Source organism: Macaca mulatta, chromosome 4 (assembly GCF_049350105.2).
Source record: "Macaca mulatta isolate MMU2019108-1 chromosome 4, T2T-MMU8v2.0, whole genome shotgun sequence".
In the NCBI taxonomy this organism is placed as follows: domain Eukaryota; kingdom Metazoa; phylum Chordata; class Mammalia; order Primates; family Cercopithecidae; genus Macaca; species Macaca mulatta.
In genome coordinates, this window is record NC_133409.1 from 181,603,298 (window position 1) to 181,626,733 (window position 23,436).

At 52.0% G+C, this 23,436-nt stretch overlaps 1 protein-coding gene across 4 annotated transcripts in view; it reads left to right on the top strand.

Moving 5' to 3' along the window:
• The window catches only part of GMDS (GDP-mannose 4,6-dehydratase), a 629,179-nt gene extending 615,702 nt beyond the window's left edge, over window positions 1-13,477 (top strand). For all 4 annotated transcript variants that reach the window (NM_001266789.1, XM_077998638.1, XM_077998636.1 and 1 more), the window contains 2 exon segments: window positions 12,738-12,806; window positions 13,047-13,477. In NM_001266789.1, coding sequence (NP_001253718.1) covers window positions 12,738-12,806; window positions 13,047-13,109 — 132 coding nt within the window. In that variant the 3' untranslated portion in view covers window positions 13,110-13,477.
• Window positions 13,478-23,436: the final 9,959 nt, after the last annotated feature.

Below are 23,436 nucleotides of genomic sequence, written 5' to 3' on the forward strand. Positions count from 1 at the left end.
AAGATGCCTGGAAAGGCCTTACTGGGCAGAGGTGCAGGGCGACCAGGGCCAAGGGAGGCCTCTCCACCACCCCTTGCCACCTGACAATGTGCTGAGTCACCCGGCTCCCCCAGACACCTGGCTTGACTCAGACTCAGTGCAGACAACGAGCCAGATGGAGCCCAGCTGGGACAACTTGAGTCCTACTGCTCTGCTGCCACAGCTGCCATGGAGCCATGCCTGGTGCTAGGCTAGGAGGCACAGTGCGGGGTCCCCAAGGCACAGAAGCAGTCTCAAGGTGTTATGCGAGCACCAGCAGGCTTGGCAGAATGGCAAGCAGTAGCTTGGAGAGAGGCCATTAGGGTTCTTCCAGTCCCGGCATTCCCCCACGTGCAGGTGAGGCAAGCCTAGGTTCAGAGCTTGTGCTGCAGGGCCAGGCCTAGGCCTCACCTCTCCTTCCTGCTGCCTTCCATGCCATTCCCATTCCCGCACAGAACCTTGGGCAGGTGAGGCATGGGCAGACCTTCCGGGGCCCGCTGGTGTGTGTAAGAATCAAACTTGCAAGGACATAACCGCAGCATGATAAGGGCTGCCTGGGTGGCAGCCAGTGCCCCCAGCCCGAGGCTCATAGTGTCAGTCTAGGCCCTGAGCTCTCCAGCCTGGGGGCTCATCCCTCCATGGGAGCCTGTTCCTCCATGGGGGCCGCATCAGCACCGACTTTCCAGGCACCTTCAGGATGGCCAGAGAGGTGTTGGTGGCTGTGTTCTCACACGAGTCTTTGATCATCTTGTGAGTAATCTTCATGCTGCACACTTGCTGGTGTAACAGTTAAATGAGGTGAAAGTAACTTTGAACTGAATCCAGGTGTTGATTTTTGCCAACCTTCAACCTCAGGCTAGCCCTTTGTCAGCCCTGGCTCAGTCTTTATAATGTCTGTCTTCTCCAAACTCAGGAATCCCAAGACCTTCAGAGTAGGCATTACTTTGCAAAGATAGGCCTACTTTCTACACCAACAGGCTTTTTAGAATTGATGTGGCCAGAATTCTAGAACTATCCCACACTCTAGGCCACCCTTGTCCCTCTTTCCTGTGTTTATTTGGAGAGCATGTTGTGCACATCAAAGAAGAGGTTCCTGCTGGTGGTTTTATCAAATTACTGAGCAAGAGAAGCACCGAAGAGATGTAGACATTCCTGGAAGAGATTACTTGTGGCACGCGGATCTCATCCCTTTATTTCTATTTCTGCCGACATTTTGGAGTGTCTCTTTTCTGTCATCTCCTAGTCCTCTTTGTGACGAGGAGGGCTGCCACAGTGGCAGGTTAATCTGGAAATACAACGTAGGAAAAGTGCCTTGTGAGGAAAGGGCTCTAACCAAACAGTAGTATCCTAAAGATAGCCCCAGCTGAGAGCAGAGAAGAGCAAGTCACAGACACAGTGTTGGAGGTGCCGAGGCCAGCCCTGCTTCCCCGGAGGGGCTGTGGGTTATGTACAGGCTGTAATCGGTAATTTCTCACATTTGGATAGAGCTATCTTTTCCAGAGTGCTTTCACATCCACCAAAGTATCATTTTAGGCAAGTTGGCAGAGTATGAACCAAGCCCTGCAGACTTGAGGGCCACACTCCCCTGTGGGCTTTGCACAGCACAGACCCTCAGACTTGTCTGTGAGGCTGGCCCTAATGGCAAACAAAGCACCTGCCAAGGGTCACCACACAGTGTCGCACTTGGAGTCCCCACCAAAGCTCCCATCAAAGTCAGCCTGATTATTTTCCACTGCATTTTCCTGAAAGGATGTTATGATTTTCTCGATGTTTGGTGGCTGGCGATAAATCAGGCTTTTATGATGTCATGTGAAAGGCCCCCTCTCGGACTTCCTCCTGCTGCAGCCGGAGGATGAAAGTGGGCCATGTTGGTTGCGCAGTGGACACAGCTTGCCTTAACCCTTTCCTTGCCTGTCCTGTAGACCAGGGTCACAGAAGAAGACAAGCTGTTTCCCCTCAGCCTCCCTTTCACAGGAGCCTAGCCAGGACCTGTGAAATGGAGCTCCTTTCTTAGAGCTAAGCAGACTTTCTCAGCAGAGAGGCTTTGGCCTCAAATCAGGGTCAAAACAAGAAGGCGTGCTCCATGCAATGCTATGAGAGATCTCAGGTGACGCTCTAGAAGTAATCTTTTAGAAGAGTCCCTGTTCTCTCATCATGAAATGAGAGGTTTCCTGAAAAAGGAGATGACATGCAATGCTGGCAGGGCTGTGGCGAGAGGCACACGCAGACTCCACTAGGAGAACTTCTTTCCTGGCATTGTTGATTCATGGAATGTCTTTGAAAGCAATAAAAGGTTCTCATTCAGACAAACATCCTGGGAGCTCTGTCAGTCCCCTTTCCCTCACCCCCACCTCCAACCCCAGGGAGGCCTTTTCTGCTCTTTCTCCAAGATCATCTCAAGTGCACCCACGCCTTTCCGTCGCCATGTCCCCACCCGACCCCTCGTGTCCAGGCCGCCATCTTCTCTCACCACATCTGTGGCTGGAGTCTCTTAGCTGGTCTCTCCCCCGCTCTTGCCCCTCTTTCTCACCCTCAAGGCAGCATCTGCAGGCATCTTTGAACTCGTCCATCACAGCATATGCCCCAGTACTTAAAACCCCCTGTGGCTCCGAGCAAAGCCCAAACTCCATATTCGATGTGCTGGGCCAGTAAAGGATGGAGTTCAAAGTGAGTGGGTTCTTACTGTAAATGGGTGGACTTTTACACAGTGCACACGGACACAGAGACACACACCCAGAGAGAGACAGAGAGAAAGACACATACACACAAGAGTAACGTAAAAATGTTTTCAAAACTCAGGCAAGTTCCAGTGCTGTGCCTCATCCTCCTGAGAGCTACTGGGAAAGGAGAAGGCCCTTAACCAGCAAGGAGAGCTCAGGGCCACAGCTTCACTGCAGGCAGGAAGAAATGAAGGGGGCAGCAGCATCTCAGTCGGCCTCAGAGGCTGAGTGTGTCATCATTTGGCCAGAAGAGGGGCAGCCCTTTCACAGCACACCCTAGCAGGTGCTGGAGTAGCATTGCCAGGTTACTGCCTCTGGCCTCTGGTGACCCCTAGTCTCCACGTCTTTCAGGGCCAGCTGGGTGCAGTCCTGACTCTCTGCTGCAGTGGCCTGCACCTGAGTCGCCAGGTGCTTTTAGGTTAGGTGGCCCAAGCACATCAAAGAGTGGCAGATTTTCCAGGGGAGGAGGGAGTTGGGCCATGCAGGGCAAGGACGACTCATGCACCTTCTTAAAAATACTTACACCTAATGTCAGTTATAGTCAGTTCCATACTTTCAAAAATTGGCACCAGAAAGTCAGACTTGTAAACTCCATCAAGTTGAAGTAGGAAGTGGAAGCCAGCTTTCCAACCTCCAGCCACAGCCTACAGGCTGTGTAGGTGCTCCAAGGCACAGTCACTGTGACTGCACAGCAGAGCCTCGCAACCATGTGGCTTTGCTGGGAAGGGCCTGGGCTCCATGGCAGAAACCACCAGGGAGGCCAACAGCGCCTGCCTCTGTGTCCCTCCCAGCCTAGTGGTCATGGGTTCCCCTCCCCTCTCTCCATGCCCAGTCACAGCAGCCTTCTCTCCAGGTTCCCTTAAGGCCTTTTTACCTGCAGTGTCCCCAAGAGACCCTTACACCCCAGATCTTTCTGTGACCGGCCCCTGCACATTGTGCAGATCTCTGATCCAGTCACCTCCGAGGAAGGCCTTCCCCGCCCAGCCAGTAGAGTGCCCTCCCACCCTCCAACAAGCCAGCCCCCTCTGCACTCGCTCCCTCACGCTCCCATCGGCCGAAACTCGCGTCTCTGCATACTCTTGTGCTAGAACACGGACTTCACGACAGCCACAGCCTTCTCTGGTCCATGTTTGCTTCCCCAAGGCCTAAAGCAGTAAATATGTGGCAACAAGCAAGCAAGAGCCTGTGAAATGTCTGCAGAAATTGAGGGACAGCAGAGTACAAAATCTTCTGCATTCTGTTACAGCTGTTCAGAAAATGATTATCTAAAACTAGAGGAAAGGTTGGGGTGCAGGGTAAAATTGCATGTAAGTATCAAAGAAAAACTAAAACAGCCCACCTAAAAATATTATATCTTCATCCATGATGTTACTACAAGAAATTAAAAGAATCATTTTTCCTACATTTTAGTGATAAATAATAGCCTTGATAGAAAGCCTGTATAGGATGAATTAGAAATAGTTCTAGCTGCTTTTCCTGTGCAATTTTGAATTCTCACACAACTTTGCAAGCATTGCTGTCCCCATTTTACAGATTTAAAACCTGAATCTCAGAGGTATTAAGAAAGAGTTAAGTGGTTGAGCCACTTTATGATTCCAGGTCTCTCCAGCAATGTCTCCATGTTGGTTGTGTCTAAGAATTTTTTTTCTTTTAGAGGCAAGGTCTCATTCTGTCACCCAGGCTAGAGCACAGTGGTTCAATCATAGCTCAGTGCAGCTTTAAACGGCTTGGCTCAAGCAATCCTCCAACCTCAGCCTCCCAAGTAGCTGGAACCACAGGCAAGTGCCACTACACCCAGCTAATTTTTAAAATTATTTTGTAGAGACAGGGTCTTGCCATGTTGCCCAGACCATGGCTGGTCTCAAACTTCTGGCCTCAAGCAATCCTCCTGCCCCAGCCTTTCAAAGCACTGGGATTACAGGCATGAGCTATCACACCTGATCAAATTTTTGTTTTGAGATAAAATCTATATACTGTGAAATGCACAAATGTTGAACTGCAGTTTGATCAGTTCTGACAAATGCATGCACTCGTGTAACCAACACTCCTATTCATATAAGGAGCATTTCATCACTCCAGAAAATTCCTTGGTGAACCTTCCCAGTCAGTACTCCTCCCCCGTCCTCCAGTCTCGTTTCTATAACCATGGATGCCTGTTCTAGGACCTCACATACAGCAAATCATACAATATGGACTCCTGTGTCAGTTTCCATCCAGCATTAAGTTGATATTTCTGTGTGTTGATACCATCTATTACTTGGAGACCTCTTTGCCACTCAAATTAATGCGTGTGAAGTGTATTGCTTACAACACATACGATGGAGGGTTTTGTCCTATTGAGTGTTGCGACTGCTGGACTAGGAATCAGCAGAACCTGACCACTAAATGACTTTGTGACATTCTCAAGTACTTGGCTGAAATACCTCTGCAGATGCATTTCAGTATAGGACTGTGTTCCTCTCATGAAGATATAAAGAAGAAGTGCCAGGTGACCATGTAGTATAGACACCTGACAAAAGCCCGTTAGCCTTCCTGTGATGATGGGTGGCCAAATGGGTGATAACAGAATTACGGTAAACCTAAAGAGTCGTCATCATGCTCATCTCCTCTCCATACCTCTCCAAAAACTTGCTAACAAATATCATAGTAATTGTCTTCATCTGTTCTCCAATATGAAAGTCCCCAGAGGAATGGCCAGAAAGCAAGAATCTGGATGTGGTCAGGTGTTTGACTAGGCCTTGAGTTTCTTAAGAAGTGGCTGAGGGAATGAATATTTGGAGGAACCTATGGGTATATGTTTGAAAGACCCTGTTTGAATGACCCTATTATGTTACTTATATTTGGATTGGGGAGAAGGAGGAAGGGGAGGAAGGAAGGGAGGGAGGGAGGGAGGGAGGGAGATGGATTATTGAAGTGAGGTGTGTTGAATTGGAGGACTTAATATACTGTATACATTGAGAAAAACCACAAAGGAAAAAAATCCCATCTATATTGTACTGTGTAGTACTAATGTCCAAAGCAGTGGTGGTGGTGGTATTGGGGCATTTCTAAGAGGTGGGTAGATTTCCTAACAAACTAGAAGGAAACAAGCTTAAGGAAAATTACCTTCCTCTTATGCAACTCAGGATACCCTGTGGCCTAGGTAGGCATTCCTAGATGAGAAGGTGCAGGGTAAAGATAAGCCAGATGACAATTACTTTAGCTTTTACCTCCGAGATACTTTGCTTTTGACAGAACTTTCATCTCTAGGAAAGAGGCCACCTGCGACAGATACAAAATCTCCTAAGTTGCATTTTGGATGTGATTGTTTTGTGGTTTAATTAGCTGATGTCTATAAAGCGCTTTGAGGGTAGAAAGTCCTAAGTGGCAAGAGTGCAGCGGCCTCTTGTATCCAGGGTGCCACTTGCCAGCAATGTCACAAGAGTCGCTAATCGGTCCAGTCAAAGGTGCTTTATCTCCTGTCCTCAGGGTTCTGCCACCTCGTTCCAGCATGGATAAATCTTTACACCCTAGATCCAGTTATTAACAGTAACCAGTAATTTCCAACCAAGATGGTGCTGGCTTTGAAGCCTGGAATGCTGAAGTCACTAACAATCTTATCTCCTTTTCATTAAATGGCCCCTGCATTGCAGCTGTGAGTCAGCCACTCCCCATCTCAGCTAGTCAGAGTGGAGATCAGTGAAGTAACCGGAACTAAGAGGACTTTAGTTACAGTAATTAATCTAGCTTTCCCCAGGTTGATGCTACTGTAAGCACCCGGGATCAAGAAATAAAGCTAACAAAAAATTAATTCCACGATTGCAATTATAGATGTAGAACATGTACAGACAGACACAGCACCTTGTAAATATGTATGATGCAAGATGACATCCCCAAAGTCTTATATGGTTATTTCGTTTAAAGAAACCTGTTAGACACCTACCTGTGAGTAGGCAGCTCCCCAGAAGCTTCCCAGCGCAGCTTCTGAGAAGTGCTTTCCTCTTCAGCTGGCTCAGACTGCTGCCTGGCTGAACAGGGAAGGCCTCAAAGTTGCACAGGGCTGGACAGGGCAGAGAGCGGGCATGTTCCTGGGCTGGGCCCCACTCAGGAGGTGGGGGGCGTGCTCCTCTGTCCCAGTCAAAGGCCAGGCAGCCAATGGGCAGGGGGACGCGGCCAGGGCAACCACCTGGTCTGGGAAAAGGAACAAGCTTTGGGGTGGCATAAACCGCATAGACCACATGCGGTTCATCCCACGGAGGAAAGAGGACTGACGCACTCATCTCCACACATCTCAAGCATGTCTGCTAGAAAGGTCTTTCTCCAGAATATTTTTTAAAACTTTGTTTAAAAGGAAGTTAACTTGCTTAAATCCTGTATTTCTCCTAAATAATTATGTTGTCTGTGTAGCTTATAGAGCCCTTTTTTGCCTAGCTACAGTTCTTGTTTTATGTCAACTATGTCAACCATATTTTTTTAAATATAAATGAAAATGATCCATTTATATATAGGTTGCACTACACATGCCATTAAGTTCTCCTTTCGTGAAGTGAACACCTGTAATTTTTTTTACACCCTATGCTTTATTGACAAGCAGGCACATAATGAAGGCCGTGTTCTCATTTACTTTCCACGAAAGCTCTACTGTGCTAGCCGGACTTTGCCGCTGGTATCTGGGGCATGCATATGGATGGATGCATTTCTTTCCATTTGTTTAGTAGTGCTTAACAGCTGCTGATCCCAAATGACAAAATCTACCAACTGCGATCCCATCAGAAAAGTGGGATCAGCAAGAGGGGTGCTCAGAGGATTTTAAAGTGCCCATTAGGCACCATCCAGGAGGACTGGACCGCACATCCTGAGTCATCTAAGGAGGCTCCCAGCAGAGGTGACAGTGGTGACGGTGGGAGTGCCCCGTGGTGGTTATTCTAAGTCTACACCATTGCTGATTGCCACACAGCGGCCTCCATAAGGGTGGCCACGGACGAGGCCATGGTGCAGGGCCTGCTCGAGCTGTTCTGCTCCCTCTGCCACTTCCTCTCCACTGCCTGCACCCTCCGCAGGCCAGTGCTGACTGACTCCATTTCCCTGAGGCTGCCTGAGCATTGTTTGAGCTCTGCCGGCATTCCGTTAGCCTCTGTTGATGGACAGTCCCACCGAGTCCGCTTCCTGAGCAGACAGGACTGCCTGCTGTTTTCTTCTCCTCTCTTATCGCCCCTGTCGTTAAAGGAGAGGTCTGACGTCCACTTCAGTTTGTGTGGATAGACAGCAGTAAGGGAACAGGGGGGAATGTTCATTACCGCTGTTAACAGCACAGCATTTCTTGCTGCCCGGACATTCGCTCCCTCTTTGGGAAGGGTTAAACCAAAGGATAAATTCGTGAGCGTGGAAGGCTTCAAGCTACACCCAGGAAGAGATATCATATATTGCAGATTTTCTGGGGGAGCTTTCAGAATTCATTTTTTGTTATTTCCCAGTCTTATTCTCAACTATCTGGAATCTTGACTAGGATACTCTGTGCGGCTTGAGAGCTTTTTCCTGAGGCTTTTTGTTGTTGTTTAGCAGCTCTGTCTTTCTGAAAAAGAAACATTACCCCCAGAGTCCAGCTTTCCTATTCACTCTACACTGGCAGAAAGTTGGATCAAGAACCAAATTCATTGGCATTCTTTTATTCCCTTGGAACCTAAGCTATTCCTCAATTTTGCTTTTCTAAGAAAAGTAGAAGGGGGAAAAAAAGAATATTAAGTGCCACTCACAGCTCTGTATCTTAAATTCCTGAAGACATTTCGCCAAGGCTTTCATCAGTCTCGGCTTTCCTTATTAACATCCCTGTCCATACATCTTCTCCTATTTATAGCACTCAAGAGTCAATTTCTTCCAAGAGGTACATTAGAAATTTAACAATAGTCTGCCAAAAGATCTCATACTCTTAAAATATTTCTCCACCTAAACATGTTCTTTGCAAGTCTTATAAGCAGACCTGTTGAGGAAATGCAGCGTCCGACATCTAGTTTGAACTAAATATTAAAGTTTTCCCAAAGCAAACTCAGTGAAAAGGGGAGAAAATGAAATGAGACTGTGAACTTCAAAAAATCATCCTATGTGATACGATCTGTTTAATAGCATTCCCCACAGTGGTTTTAGAGAAAGTGGTATGGAGGTGGGAGTATCAAAGGGAATGAATGTGTTAAAGAATGATCAAAATAACATCCGGGGAAGGAATGAAAACTAACCAGTGTGATTTTAAAGCTGCGTTGTTATCTAGATGGAAGAGATCTGAGGAAAGGGACCTGTAGTTAGGGTAGAAGATAATGGCACACTGTGGTCTCTCCTTTTCTGGACTTTGCGTTAACTACTGTGGGCTCAGAAATGGGCTTAATGACTTTTCCAGCATTTGGTCTGGCTTTTTATCAGTTCACTTTAACAAGAGCATAAGCCAGGAAAGCCTAAAAAATGGCTGCAGCCAAACGTGCCCTCCTCCATGCTGCTGTTTGCAACTCCGTAGAAGTACGTGTGGATGGCACAGCTAAAGGACAGCTCCCGAAGGTCAAATGAATGCACACGGTCCGTGAGTCAGAAATCTGAAGGGCCATGTGGACCCAGACATTACTCCTGCTGTTTTGCTGCTGTAAAATGCTCAGTGAAACCTAATTGAATTTGACAATTATAAATTACATATTGAAACCGTATAGTTCACCTAAGGAATAGCAATGAAAACAGTGAAGACACCAGAAGCCAGAGTTCAGGAAATGTCATATTCACATAGAAATACTTTACATTTTTCTCAAAGCTTTATTTTCTCTTTTTTCAAGAAAAGCTCCAGACCACCCAGTGCACGAAGTCCTTTTTGGAAGCTGTATGTAAAATCATCACTTTAATTCGGCTTTTGTCATACTAAGGCTGTAAGCACATGTATAATGAAGGAACTGAACTGTCAAAAAAGAAGAAAAGAGCGCAGCAGATAAGCTCACTCTTCTCTCTTGTCCTGAGGAGCTGATTATACCCTAGCGGAGGAGATTTGTGGAAGTTCAAAAATCTTTAAGAGGGAGGTAAAGATTAAAGGAACACGTATCAGGGCCCACACTCCCCTCTCACTCCTCACAGTTCTGTATCTGAGCATGGCAGTTCGGACCCGTTGTATGAACACAGCATCCACCACCTGATTTCTTCTCAGCCCACAGGAAGCCTTATTTAAAGAAAGGAATCCACATCCTTGCTCTCCTTCTAGAGCTACGTGCACTCTCCCACACAGGCCCTCCCCGTGCCACCCTTTAGGTGTGTCCTGTGCCTAGAACCATGCAGAATGAACCACTGACTGTATCTTTTCTATAAATGACACCAGTGGGAAGAAATAAGAAATTCCTTCAGGAACAGTTAAGTGTAAAACAAGCTGGGATGCTCGTCATCTTTCCTTAAAAGTTGATTGGAACATAAGCTTACTGCCCAGTCCAGATGTCAGTCTAGGAGCAGCTGGCATGGAGAGCCGATGTTTTGTTCTAAGGGGACCTCATCCTCTTTCTTCCCAAGGTCTCTTGGTCTAATTAAATTTCAGGGAGACAGAGCCTTGGCAGAAGGTTAAAGGAAGCAGCTAGACTGCAGTATTGGAGCTAGGCTCAAAACTAAATTGAGAAGTTTAACTGGGTTCGTCTCTGGTTTCAATGAAATACTTTTACAATGTATGGTAGCAATGTCTGTTTCTAAGCCTTTGAAAACCATTTTTCTTTTTCCTTAATGGTAGTTCCCTGGTTGTTTTTATATTATGAGCTCCTTGTAGAAAACTACAGGAAACATAATTACAATACAAAGCTCCATTTCCCAAGCCTACCAAGATTATTTGAAGCCAAACCGGGTTTTAGGGTTTTGCTAACTGTAAGTTCACAGCCATGAATTGCATCCTATGCCGTGCTGGTTGATTTACAGCCAGTGTGATGTGATTAAACAATAACCATGCTTCTCCACACCATCTAGCTGCTATAGGATTGAGAGAGGGGAGGGATGGGCTGCATGACTCCACATTGCACAGCTTCCCCTGGGGAAAAAGAAAGAGTATCTTTGTGTGACGCTTATAGCAAAATAGAAGCCTGTAGAAATATATACAAGTTTATTTAGGGAGGGGAAAGAAAAATAAATTACTTTGTTTTTCTGCTTATATTGCTGTTTCCTTGTAGCGCTATGTTAAATTGCTAATTACTAATTTTTGCATTCTACTTTTCCTGAAGAATCTGTATGTGGACTTTTAGGGCCAGCAGAAATAACTTGTTTTAGTATTATTAACACTCTGGGGAGGAAACTGGTACTTTAGTGTATTGCGAAGTGCAAAGCGTTTGAAAAAGTCGTGATGGATGATGAGAATGAGAGGGAGAGTCGCCGTGTACTCTGCTGCAGCCCTATTTCAAGCCCGCGGGTGCAGACGTTCAGTAGGATCCAGACAGCCTCTACTCTAGAAGGCTTAGCAGAGAAGGTGAGCTCCAAACCCAGGGCAAAGCAGTCCCGCCCCTGCCCTCCCGACCTTTCCCGTCATGAATCTAGAACAAATTCCCCCGCCTGCCAAGTTTCAGGGAAGTCTGAAGAAAATAAGCAGGAAAGGCTTTCAGTGGCAGCTTGACTGTCTGTTACTTTCACACGATGAAACTCCTTTTAGGCTGTTCTTTAATTTGTATGTAGCTGAAATAGAATGATCGAGTATTTCTCTCCTACAAACATCAGCTATTGTCGTACTGCCTTCACATTCTGTTTTATTTCGAGGAATCACATCTTATGTGTTATTTGATGAGTACATTTGTGTATGGAAAAGCTAAATATTTATCTCACTTCTAACAATTATGTATCTCAAAGTCTTTTTTCTTTCTTCCCTCCTTTCCTTCCCCTCTTTCTCCTTTCCTCCTTTCCTTTCTTCCTTGTTTCCTATTTTGTAATTCATCTTGAACTCATCTCAATCTTCAGGTAAATCAGTCTTCACAGAGCTGTAACAAAGACATTGGTGAGCAGGGGCTGAGAGCAGGATTAATTTCTTCTCCACTGGTTTTGTTTTCGCCAGCCTTCCTTCCAAGGACGCCTCTTAAGTAGATGGAAATGAAATGCCCTCGTTTCCTCGAGTGGAGCAGCTGGGGAAAGCGGGAGAAGGAACGCCCTCCCAGAGGGGACACTGGCGGGCAGTGCGGGGTCCCGCAGAGCTGCTGGCTGCAGCTCCGTGCTGGATCGTGGAAGGACAAGTGGGTCGAGATCAGCATTTTCTTAGGAACAGAATCAAACCGAGTAGAATAGGGGTAGAATAGAATAGACCGTCTATAGAGTTCCCGGACGCTAAGGCTAAGTATTGCTTCGTGAAACTCCAGTTTCGTTTTATGAACGCGTGTGTGTGCGGGAGGCGATGTGAACTGACTTTACTGTGGGTACAAAAAGCCCAAAGCCACCGCCCAGGAAGATACATCCATGGCGCCTTAGAAAGAGGGTCGCACGCTCCCACCGAGACAGAGGGGTCCACGAGTCCTGGGACCTCGCGCCCCACACCCCAAGTCCCTTCCCCGCGGGGCTGCTGGCTGTGGGTAGGATGGGCGCTTGGCGCGGCCAGCCTTGCAGCGGGAGCTGAGCGCGCGGGGCACGGGCAACTGGGAGGGGCGCCTGGTGATTTACTCACATCCCTCCTAGCCGGAGAAGTGCAGTAATTCGAAACAGTTCTCACAGTAGTGTCCCTGACAACTTAATGTAAAAAAAAATAAAAAATAAAAAGTAAGCATTAAGAGTCCAAGGGACTCGTTGGGGAGAAGAGGGGTGGAGGTGGCTGGGACGAGCTGGGGATGGATCGCTGTCACCGTCCTCACGGGCCCGCACAGCACCTTCTTAACCGCGACCTAGTGATTTACGGCGCCGAGAGCCGCAACTGAACGCGCGCAGCAGGGACCGACAGCAGGGAACCCCGGAGCCTTGTGCGCTCAGAGGGAGCGGAACGGTGGGGGTTCCCGGGGCTCGGGACCTGCTGCCCCCCGACCCACACCTGCTTCGTCTCCCCCTCTTCTTCCCTAGGACTTTCTGCAGGGCGACTGCACCAAAGCGAAACAGAAGCTGAACTGGAAGCCCCGGGTCGCTTTCGATGTGAGTATCTCTTAGGGCGCACGCCGCCCGCTGCGGGGCCCCGGGCTGCAGGGCGGCAGCTCTCAGGGTCGGGCGCCTGAGGCGCCTGCGATGCCCAAAGCCCGGAGGGCGGGGTGCGGGAGAAGTGAGGGGAGCTGGAATGAGGGACGCGGAGGCCTCTCTGGGGCGGACACCCGGGGTGGGGTGTCACCAGGAGAGGGTGGCAGAAGCTCCTCCCTCACGCCCACCCCTGTGTTGCAGGAGCTGGTGAGGGAGATGGTGCACGCCGACGTGGAGCTCATGAGGACAAACCCCAATGCCTGAGCACAGCCGCGGAGCCCGCCCGCCAGCCCGCCCTCCGGCTGCGATCCCCGCAGAGTCGCCGGTGCAGACGCACTGTGGGGATGGGGAGGGGCGTGCCAATCTGCGGGTCCCTGTGGCCCCTGCTGCCACCGCGCTGTCCCGGCCGCAGGAGCGGGCCGCCCCGCCGAGTTTTGTAGCAGCCGGGATGTGACCCTCCGGGGTTTGGGCCGCTTCGCTTTTGTCGAAGCCTCCTCTGAATGGCTTTGTGAAATCAAGATGTTTTAATCATACTCACTTTACTTGAAATTATGTTGTTAGACAACAAATTGTGGGGCCTTCAAATTGTTTTTCTCTTTTCATATTAAAAATGGTCTTTCTGTGAACTAGCATTTACAGGGTCGGTGTGGATGTTTTCTCCAAGTTATGAGCACGGCTATAAGGGTCCCCAAACAAAAACCCCACAATCCAGGCCTTTGAATGAGATCGCTGTGGTCAGGCCTTGCCCTGTTTTGAGAAAAAGCCCTTGGTGGGAGGACTCCTGCAAGGCTAAGGGGGCGGGGGTGCTCTGGGGAGCCTCCTCCTTAGTCTTCGCCTGGGACATTTCTTTCCCCTCCTGGTGACAAGTCACTCTGGAAACCTAGTTCCCGCAGAAGGGAGGAATTCACACCCTGGCTGGGCTCTGCTGACTATAATTAGAACCCAAGGGCTCGCACCACCTGGAAAGAAGTCTTGAGAAATAGAGGGGGTCAGAAGAAGAAACTTGAAGGTAAGCAAATACTGTTGGAACATTCCATGGCAAAGCCCCCGGGTTACCTAGAGGTCTCTGAGCCTGTGCCTTTCCTTGTGGTCTAGAATCTTTCACACAGTGCTTATTTCCACCCTCTTCTTATTAATACTAGGTCACTTTTTAAATCTAAGCTTAATGTATTCATTCAGCCATTTATGTTAAGTGCCTAATACATGCCAGACATTGTGCTTATGCACTTGAACATCAGCGTTAGTCTGAAGTTATAATAAAAAGGTTTAAGGCTCAGATCTGGTTTCGTTGAGTGCATCATGTAGGTGGCCTGGGTGAGACCACAGGTGTGTGCTGCTGAGCTGTGTATGGTGTACAGCTACAGGTAGGCTGACGCACAAATGTGCAGGACACCCGCAGGCAGCAAGCAGGGATTCGTGTACAGGTGTATAACTCTGCATGAAATTAACAGTATTTTGCCCTAGAACAAATTAGGTCAGGACACTTCTCCCCCTCACTCCCCTTCCAAGCAAAATAAAATAAAACTTTACAGCAAATGGAATTCCAGCCTTTGCACATGTGTGTGTGAGTGCGGGTAAACTATTTCTGAACGTCTTCACAGGCAGGTTTATGATCTGGGGGAGGACCGAGTCTCCAACGGCTGGCGCAGGAGAGAGGGCTCTTTGTGTGGCTGCCCAGTCGCTGCGAAAGCATGCTGGCCGGGCGGCCTCGCCCTCGACGGAGCAGAACTGGGGGGCCTGAGCTAGCCCACCCGCTCCTCAGAAGCTGCCCCAGGACCCGCCTCTCTGGGCTCCCAGGCGGGATGCTGCTAATTGGAAACACATGGTTGCTGGGAGGCCGGGCCTCCGAGCCTGGGCGAGATGGTGGGCACACACACAGATACATACTCACACGGTGTCACACATCGGCTCGAACACAAACATCCATGCACATCCATTCACAAGTGCACATACACTCCACAAACATGCCATCTCACAGTCACACATTCTCACAAACACTTGCAAACCCAACTCCCAGACCCACTGTCACACACATCCTCCAACAAATCTCACAGAGTCACGTTCCCTTTAGCCTTGACCCTGATGGGCAGGCACCCCCTCTCCTCTGACCACCGGAACCTCCATTCCCACACCCAGGAGAGACCATTCCAGGGGCCCGCAGGCTTGCCGTGGCCCTGTTTAATTCAATGTTGCTTGTTTGGACACTTAGAAGAGATTCTAGGCAGGGGTTTATAAAACTCCAATTGAGCCATGATGTTGAATTCTACTTCTCCAAATAGATGGCAGCATCCGTGTTTGAAGGAAACTAAAGTATTTTTGGTTGCAACCTTCTCACTGCTCCTGCACCCTGAGTAATGCAAGGAGCGGGAGTTCATTTGGCTTCCTGGTGTATGTGTTTAAAAGGAAAAAAGGAGAATGGATTTACTTCGACATTTTTTTATCTATTTCTGTGCTATGAGAGAATTTCATTTGGGCGTCCTTCAAGACAATTCTTATTACAAGGTTTCTTCTATCTTAAATCTCAATTAAATTTCAGTGAACTTATTGTTTCCTGCTCTGCCAAATTTTGGCTATTCGTTTCAAATGTTATAAAACATCTTCCACCTTGATTTTTTTGAAGGAAAAACTGAGAAAGTTAAACCTTCAGTACACTCACATACCATGGCAAAGCAGTTTTGCCCGAGTTTGTGCAGGAGGTGCGTGGAACCCGGGCCTCGCAGCGGCCGTCTGACCCGCAGGCCAGGCCCTGTCGCGGGCTCTCTCCGCTGCCCTTTGTCTTTAAGGAATTACGAGCGAGCTAGGCCCAGCATAATCAACCTGTCGCACCTCTGCAGCTGTTTAGGGGCGCAGGCTCAGCCGGGCAGGCTGCGCGACCTTAAGGGAGTGCTAAAGGGCTTGGGCCGCTGGTGCAGCGCGCAAGATGGCTCCTTAGGAAGGCGGGGTCCGCTTGGCCTCGGGCGCTGGCGAGGGGCGGGTCGGCGCTGGCAAACCCTACAGGCATGGCTTTGGGTTCTTTTTCGCCCCTTTTAGTCGCCTTCGCCTACACCAACACCAACACCACGAACCTCGTGGAACCGCTGGCAGCCCGTTGGAGGGCTCCTGGCAGATGCAAGGAGTGTTATTATAACACTAATGTGTTGTTAGAGCTTGGAGCAGGCAACACTTTAAACATTGACTTGAAAACAACCTGAAATGTATTGTTTACAAGTAACTTTTTAACACCCCCCCCCCCAATCTCAAAGCACCCTACGCACTTTATTTGTATTTGGGAATGCCTACCGGGTGGATTCTGTTCTAAGGTGCAGCCCACACACATCCAGGTATTTTCTACAACTTGCAGCTTTGATTGGTACGCGGGTGGCATGGGGGGTGGGGGCAACGCCCATCTAGGTTTTACAAAATGAGTGTCCCTGTGTGTGCGTGGACGTGCCTTACAAAGAGATCTTCACGTCCGTACATGCCACCCGCACCCTCCAGAAGTTGTGGATTGTCATCACGGGTCGCTAACACTTTTAACAAGCAGCAGCGGCAATGGGGGACGACACGGTGCTAGGAACTGGCCCGCCGTCCACAGTGTCCCTGAGAACACTCGGGGTCTAGGCCTGATCTCCAGGAGTTGGAGGAGGCGCCCCCGCCCCGTGCCGAGCGGCCCCAAGGCCGGAGGCCTCCCCCCACACACCCCCGGTGCCGGGAGCACATCTTCGAGGGGCCGTCGGGGTTGTTACTCGCGACTGGACCTCGAGCCGTGTTGCTATCCTCGGCCCTCGAGCCCGCCCAGGGGTCTGCACGGCCCAGGTCTGCGCTGCGGGCTTCTCCTGTGGGGCGCTGGGAGTGAGCTCTATCCCCAAAGCCCATTTCAACGTCCCAGGTATGACTACGGCAGGGGCAGGCCACCCACCCTCACCCGCTTCCTCGGCTGGAGCGCCTCTGCTGGGAGCCGACGACCGCGGCCTGACCCCAGGCCCCACCGCCCACTCCCGGCTCCCGCCCTTCCTCCACGGTCAGGGGTCACACCCAGCGGACGCCCAGTTCTCGGCTGCCCCTTTGATCTCCGAATTTGGGAGCCAGTGTGTCCGCTTGAGCGTGCACTGCCACGGGCACCGGGACCCCTTTGCTGCTGCGGGGAAGAGCCCCGACGGCAGGTGGGAAGACCTGGCTTGCCTGCGTCCCCCGCCCCCCAGCTCCCGCGACCCGGGGCGAGGCTCCCAGCCCCTGGGCTTCCCCGCTCGGGTTTTGAGGGAGGGGCCGGGCCTTCGGGCCCGCAGACCCGCCACCGCGCGTGCGCATGCGCCGGCCGCGAGCCCCTGGGTGCAGGACTGGGCGGCTCCGGCCCGCGCACTTGTCCAGGCGCCGCGGCTTAGCGCGCCCCAACCTCCGGCTCCGGTGGAGAGCTGGGGCGGGACTGAAGCACCGTGTTCATCAAAGTATCCCCTCGCCGTCAGCAGCCCTGGCCTCGCAAACGCTCCAGTGCGCTCCGGCGCACGCAGGGACTGGCGCTGCAGCCTCCGGGCCAACGGCACGCGAGCAAAGCTGGTTGGCAAACTGGGACACGCAATAGAAGTTGGGGCTGCACCGACTCTCGCCGCTTCGGGGGAGGCATGGGCCCGGGCAGGCCTAGGAGGAAGCTGCACAGCCCGAGGCCCGGGCGGGAGTGGCGGGCCGCGGACAAGGGAATGTATATTTGGAAGGGGTCAGGACCTCGGCTGGAGTCTGGCTTTTTATGGCGAGGAAGCCGACTGGGAAGGGCCTTCGGCGAGGCTTTCCTGTTGTGCCACTTTTCCCCGGCAGCGCCGGGCGCGGGGAACGCGGGGCTGCACCGGGGCGGGGGAGGGGGCTTTACCCGGCGGCTCCGGGGACTCCACTGTGGGGTCGGCCCCGCGGGTAGGCCCGCCCAGGAGCCGGCTGGCAGTTGCAGCGGACTGTCACGTTATGCCGCTGTCACCAAACACTTACTATAAATCACTGTCCTGCGCCTCCGGGAGGATCCGTCGAACCTGAGAGGGGGGAGGGGGAAGGGGGTGGGCGCGCAGGAAGCCCCACAGACACCAGGACATCAGCCCCTCGAGTTCTCTCTGGGAACTTCTAGCACCCGGACTGTCCCTGACTGTGGGAACCACGGTGGGCCGTCTTCCTCCTAAGCTCTCCCTGGGACACCGGGCGCGCCCCCTCGCCCCTGGGTTAGCGCACACCCCTCCACGCGATGACCAGCACAGCCGCTGTGAGGCCCGGCCTTGGCCGCATGTGTCCTTTGCGAGTGATAATAATAAAAATCATTGGAATCGCAAGGAAGCCCCTGGCCCCGACTCCGCAGCCGCTGCTGTCCCGAGTGCCCCGGCTGCGGAAAGACCCTGCGGCCGGCCGGATCCACGAGTGAACACCCGGCTGCAGACCGAGCCGGGCCTACCGGACTGGCGCGGGGCTCCGGGGACAGGCCTCGCAGGACCCTCCTGCGCACCGTCTGGGACGCCGATTTTGCCAACTTGGAGGACAATTTTTGTTTTCACTCTACCAACAGATTTTTAAAAATCCAATGGCCGCTGAAACGTGCTTCTCCCCCACCCCCGCCCCCCGTCCGGTTTGTACGTCTGTAGCCATTAACGAGCCCCGGCACAGCCTCCGGGACCAATGACCTGCTTTTATACTGAAGGAAATGCGGAGGCCTTAAGAGTTAATGGCGCTAAATGTGTTGGTTTTCCTGCTTTTTCCCCGGGGTAGGTAATGGGAGGGGGAATGTCCCTCTCTCCACCTCTTCCCTCCCTTCTCTTTCCATCTCCCTCTCCCTCTCCCCCATCTCAGGATCTAAGTCGTCCTCAAAGCTCTCCAAAAAACTCCTTCCTTTCCCAACCTTGAGTACATGGAACCACATCCCCACCCCGCTGGAGCCCCTCCCTGGAGCCTCCTCCGCCTCTCGAGGCCCTGCCTGGGGTCCCACCACTTAGGTCAGGCCAGAGGCCTCACTGCCTGGTCCTGGTTCCCGCTCTGATGCTCTGATGCTCACTTGCGGGGCTCACAAATTGCTCTCCCATGCCCACCCAAGTAGCACCAAGCTGTGTTGACTCAGGGGGTCAAGGAGCAGCCCACTGAGTCCCCTCAGTAGGAGCGGCCTGCAGTGGCAGCTACAGGAGAGGGTGGGGAGTCAAGTCCTAATGACACCCATGGGGACCAGTGGGCTTGGAGGGGCCCATGGACAGCCCAGAGAAAGAAGATGCTCTTTGGGAGAAAGGGAGGCATCCTCTGGACCGGGAAGGGGCCGGGGAGAAGCCCCACTGAGGCTTGCCAGGTCACCCTCCCAACCCCAGGCAGGGAGATTCTGAGCTGGGAGCAATTCCAGGCCCTCCCCAAGGACCACACAGACCCAGCCTCTTCTCTCTGGCTGTGTCTCCCAGTGTGAGCTCCAGCCTTCTCCAGGACAGGGCCAGGTCTATGTGCAAGGAAATTCCAGATCCTACTGCATCTCCCATAATACGCTCAATATGCTGCAAATTTGAAATCAGTGAGGGAAAAAATCAAGTAAACAACTAAAAAAATAATATAAACCAGAGGGTTTCTTTGGGGCAGGGTAAGACGGGAAAGGAGCACAACAAAGCTCTTAAATTGAGCCTTATGCTCTCGCGCTACTTTGGTTTCCAAGAAGGTGGATATGGTACATTCTGCTCAATTTTCCACTCGTAATCACGTTGAGAAGGTTCGTGGAGAAGCTGCTTTCATTTTCCTGAATGGGTTTTGGAGCTGGAATTCATTTACTTAAGTATTGTTTCTTTCCCAGCCGACTAGGACCTGGAACCTGCCGGTCAGGCTGCAGTGTGGCCACAAGTCTGTCCAGGCCTGGGTGCAAGCTCGGCATCAGGGCTGCATCCGGCCCATCCCCCAGATGGTGCAGTGGAGGGTAGGCATGCAGGCCCCAGAGCTGGGCTGGGAGTGGGGACATCCGGGAGAAACTTTGGGGCCCCACAGCCTTCTGTGGGGGCAGGAAGGGAGAAGGATGGGGAAAAGTGACAGACACAAAGAAACAGAGACACAAAGACGCACAGAGCCTAATGGTTATGGTGGATTCCCACCAAAAAGGGGGAGATGGTTTAAAAGGGGGTGGGAAATCAAGGCCACAGAAGTTCCAGACAAGAAGATAGAGCCCCAGTTGCAAAGGAAGACATTCGGTTAAGGTGGGAGGGAAATCGTCAATAATAAAAGCTCTTTGCAGGGAACATTTTGACTTTGTTATAAATGGAAATAGGAGATTTCAGAGAGTGGGTTTTCTGAGGCTGGCATTTAGGACCCCATGGCAAATCTCAGTGGGTTTATCTTCCTGCCTAAGTGGACATTGTCAGAATAAATTAAACTTCCCTGTGGGGAACTCTCCTGAGCTCCCCTCTCAGATTGGTGGGGGGAAGACTCTGACACAGTGTCTTGGTCCCACACCCCAATCTCTCTGCTTGGCTGAAGAATGGCTGCCCGCACACAATCATATTCTGTCCCGCCTGGCCAGCTTTATGACTTGGCCACCATCAATCTTGTCCCTAACACGACATTTGTTTATGACGGGTGGGAAGGGCTAATGGCTTCATGAACTGTCCGTGAAATGCCTATAGTGGAGAAGGCCCTGCAATACCAGGCAGGCCCAAGGAGCAGGGGACCTGAGCTAAGCTCTGAAGCAAACGGCCCCGGGGTGGGGGGGCCTAACAAATGAGAGCCCCTCTCACAGAGCTCTTAGAGGTGGGGCAGGAGTAGAGGTAAACTGTCACTCCAACTTGCCTTGCTTTGGGTGCTGCTAACAGCCTCAGAGAACACTGGTGTGGGTGCCTGAGGCCTGATCAAGTATGGACACCTCTTGTCCCTCCCGGGCAATCTGTCCCGGCAGCCTCAACCTGCAGAGGGTTCAAAATCTCTTGGGTTTTGCACCATTAAGAACAAAACTAATGACATTCCACCTTAAAAACGGAGACCCTTCTTGCCCTATGTCCTTTACTCGCCTATCAAAGTTAGGGAGAGCCCAATAGGACTATAAGGCACTCTTGTTTCCTGACCCTTGTTTCTGACCCGGCAGGAAACAGCCAGGAGCTTGCAGGCCACCAGTACAATCGAGCCTTATTCCTTTGCAAGCATCGATTATTAATGACACAAATTTTGTGGAATAATAAATTGTAAAACGCATGCTTGTTTGCACTCAGTCTGGTGAAAAAGGTCTGCTAACTACATAACCCTGGAAAATTCAGCACTGGTTCCTCCCACACGTGCAACATGCCAAATGCAAGACTGCATATGGCATGTGGCATACTGGCATTTATGTACTCATGGCATAAATTGCTATTAAAATAAATGTGCCCATTTCTACATAAAGGACAAAATACTTATTCTCCTAAAGCTTTTTACAGAGGCTATTTTAAAAACTAGCCGATCCCCCGCCATGGATCTGGATTGCTGTCACAGCTAATTTCAAAATGTACTAGCTATTAGTTAAAGCATCAAGGAGTTCTTCTTAGAATATTTCACAGGAAAATTATCCTTATTCCTAAAACAGTACACACCAAACTTTCAGACCTCTAAGGAATAAATTGTTCCATGTTAAATAAGGTTGGCAGGAGTTGGTTTTCTTAAATCGGATGTGAGAATCGAAAAGGTAATGTACTGATAGTAGGAGACGTTACATAGATGTGGTTTTTAAAATCCGAATAATGAGCAGAACTTCTCTCCTTCCACTCAGCATAGCCTCTAAACTTGCACAGGCAACGAGTGCAGAAATGACTACGTCATGTATGTTTAACACAAACACCTTCTTAGACACATGTATGTTTCATGCCTAATTTTCAAACATTCGAATAGACGAGGGTAAAGCAAGTTGCTAAGCAGCTTTCCTGGAGCACGCCTGTAAACATTCTCGACCTGTGGGCCAGGGGCTCCTCGCCGACCGCAGAAACCCAAGCACCGCGCTTCACCCCATACCCGCTTCCTCTCCTGCAGCTGGGACTGGAGACCCGCAAGGAAGGACAGGGGCTGCTTGTGGCCCACTCCTAGGCAGGCCAGACTCGGAAGGGCCCCCAGCCAGGAGCAAACGGACTCTTTCCTTCTCCCAGGTCACCCCAGCAGCTCGCTCCCGCCGCTGGGAACGGTAGGGAAAGCCCGCCGAGCTCTCCAGGGCCGACCTGGGCCTGGGCCGGGGCTGACTGCGACCGCCACCTCCTCCGGGCTGCAAAGCCGAGGCCCAAGGAGAGTGGAGAGTCGCAGGCACGTGTGGGCTCCGAACACGCTGAGCCCGCCGCTCGCCCAAGGGCTTCTGGCGTCCTTGAGGCCGAGCGACTCTCCGCACGGCCACTGCCAAGTGATTGGTGGCCTCTGCAAACCTCACACACTGCACGAGGACGCAGCCCTGCCGGGGAGGCCGCCTGGGGCCGCAGCGCTGGCCCTGGCAGGTCTGGCGCGGCCAGGCCTAGGCGGGTGGGCCGGGGGTGGTCCTGCAAACGCGCAGCTCCGGGCCCCGCGCCTGGAGGCTGCGGGCCGGCGCGGGGCGAGCTGTCACCCGTGAGCAATAAAGTGCCTCTGACCTTTCCACCCCAGCTGCGCTCCTAAACACACGTGTGTCTTCACAACAAAGGCCAGCGAGGAGGAAATGAGAGCTCGGCGGGGCCCTGCAGCGCCCGGCAGAGACGCGGGGTGACCGGGCGGGGGGCGGGCTCCTCCGAGCGCCGCGGCCAGAGCCCCGAGGGCGCTTCTCCCCGCTCGGCGCCCCCGCCCCGTCCCCATCCCCGGCACTCCGCGCCTGCCACCCTCCCTCAGCGCCGTCTTCCTGGCACCCCGATGAACCCAGCTAAACTAACAGGGGTCTCCTTTGAATCTGTTGTCCCCAACGACTCATTTCAGGAGGAGGCCGCGGAGACCCGGGCTGATCTGGGGAGAGAGGCAGCGGGGCGGGGTGGGGAGAGGAAGGAGCTCCAAACGCAAACAGAAGCCCGGCCCGGGCCGCCGCGGGTAATTACAGCTAATTAGCTGGAGAGCGTTCCCGTCGCGAGCGGCGTCCAGGAGGCCGGCGTCGGGGCGGGCGCGACTCGGAAGGGACTGGGCCTCCGAGAAACGCCCCAGCCGGAAAGCCAAGCGTGGGCCGCGCGGGTCTCCACCCGCCAGCCCTACTCCAGAGAGTCCAACCAGACACGTCGAGAACCGCACCGTCTCCGGCCGACCTGCTCGGCCTCGGGCTGGGCCCGCCCGCCCGCGGGGACAGGGCCGGGAGTCACCTGCTGCAGCTCCCCTTCCGGGCCTCGACACCCCACTCCGGCCGCGGGCCTTTGTCCGCCAATCCCAGCTCCTCGCTCGGCTCCCCAAAGTGGAGAAAGACACCAAACTCCTGCAGACTGCGGGGGAGTCTTCGCCGTCACCCCCTCCCCTTCTCCTGCCCCGAAAGAGGCTGTAACCCGAGGAAGCGGGAGGCAGCCCCGGGACCTAGCGCCGCGACAGCCCAGAGAGATTGAAACGGGGCCGTGAGGCCACCCCCCGCCGGCCTGCCCCAGAGAGACACCCGCGCCAGCGCCGCTGCGATCTTCCCGGCGATTAGGTTACGACCCTGGGGGAGGGGACCGAGCGAATCACAGGCCACGTAGAGCAG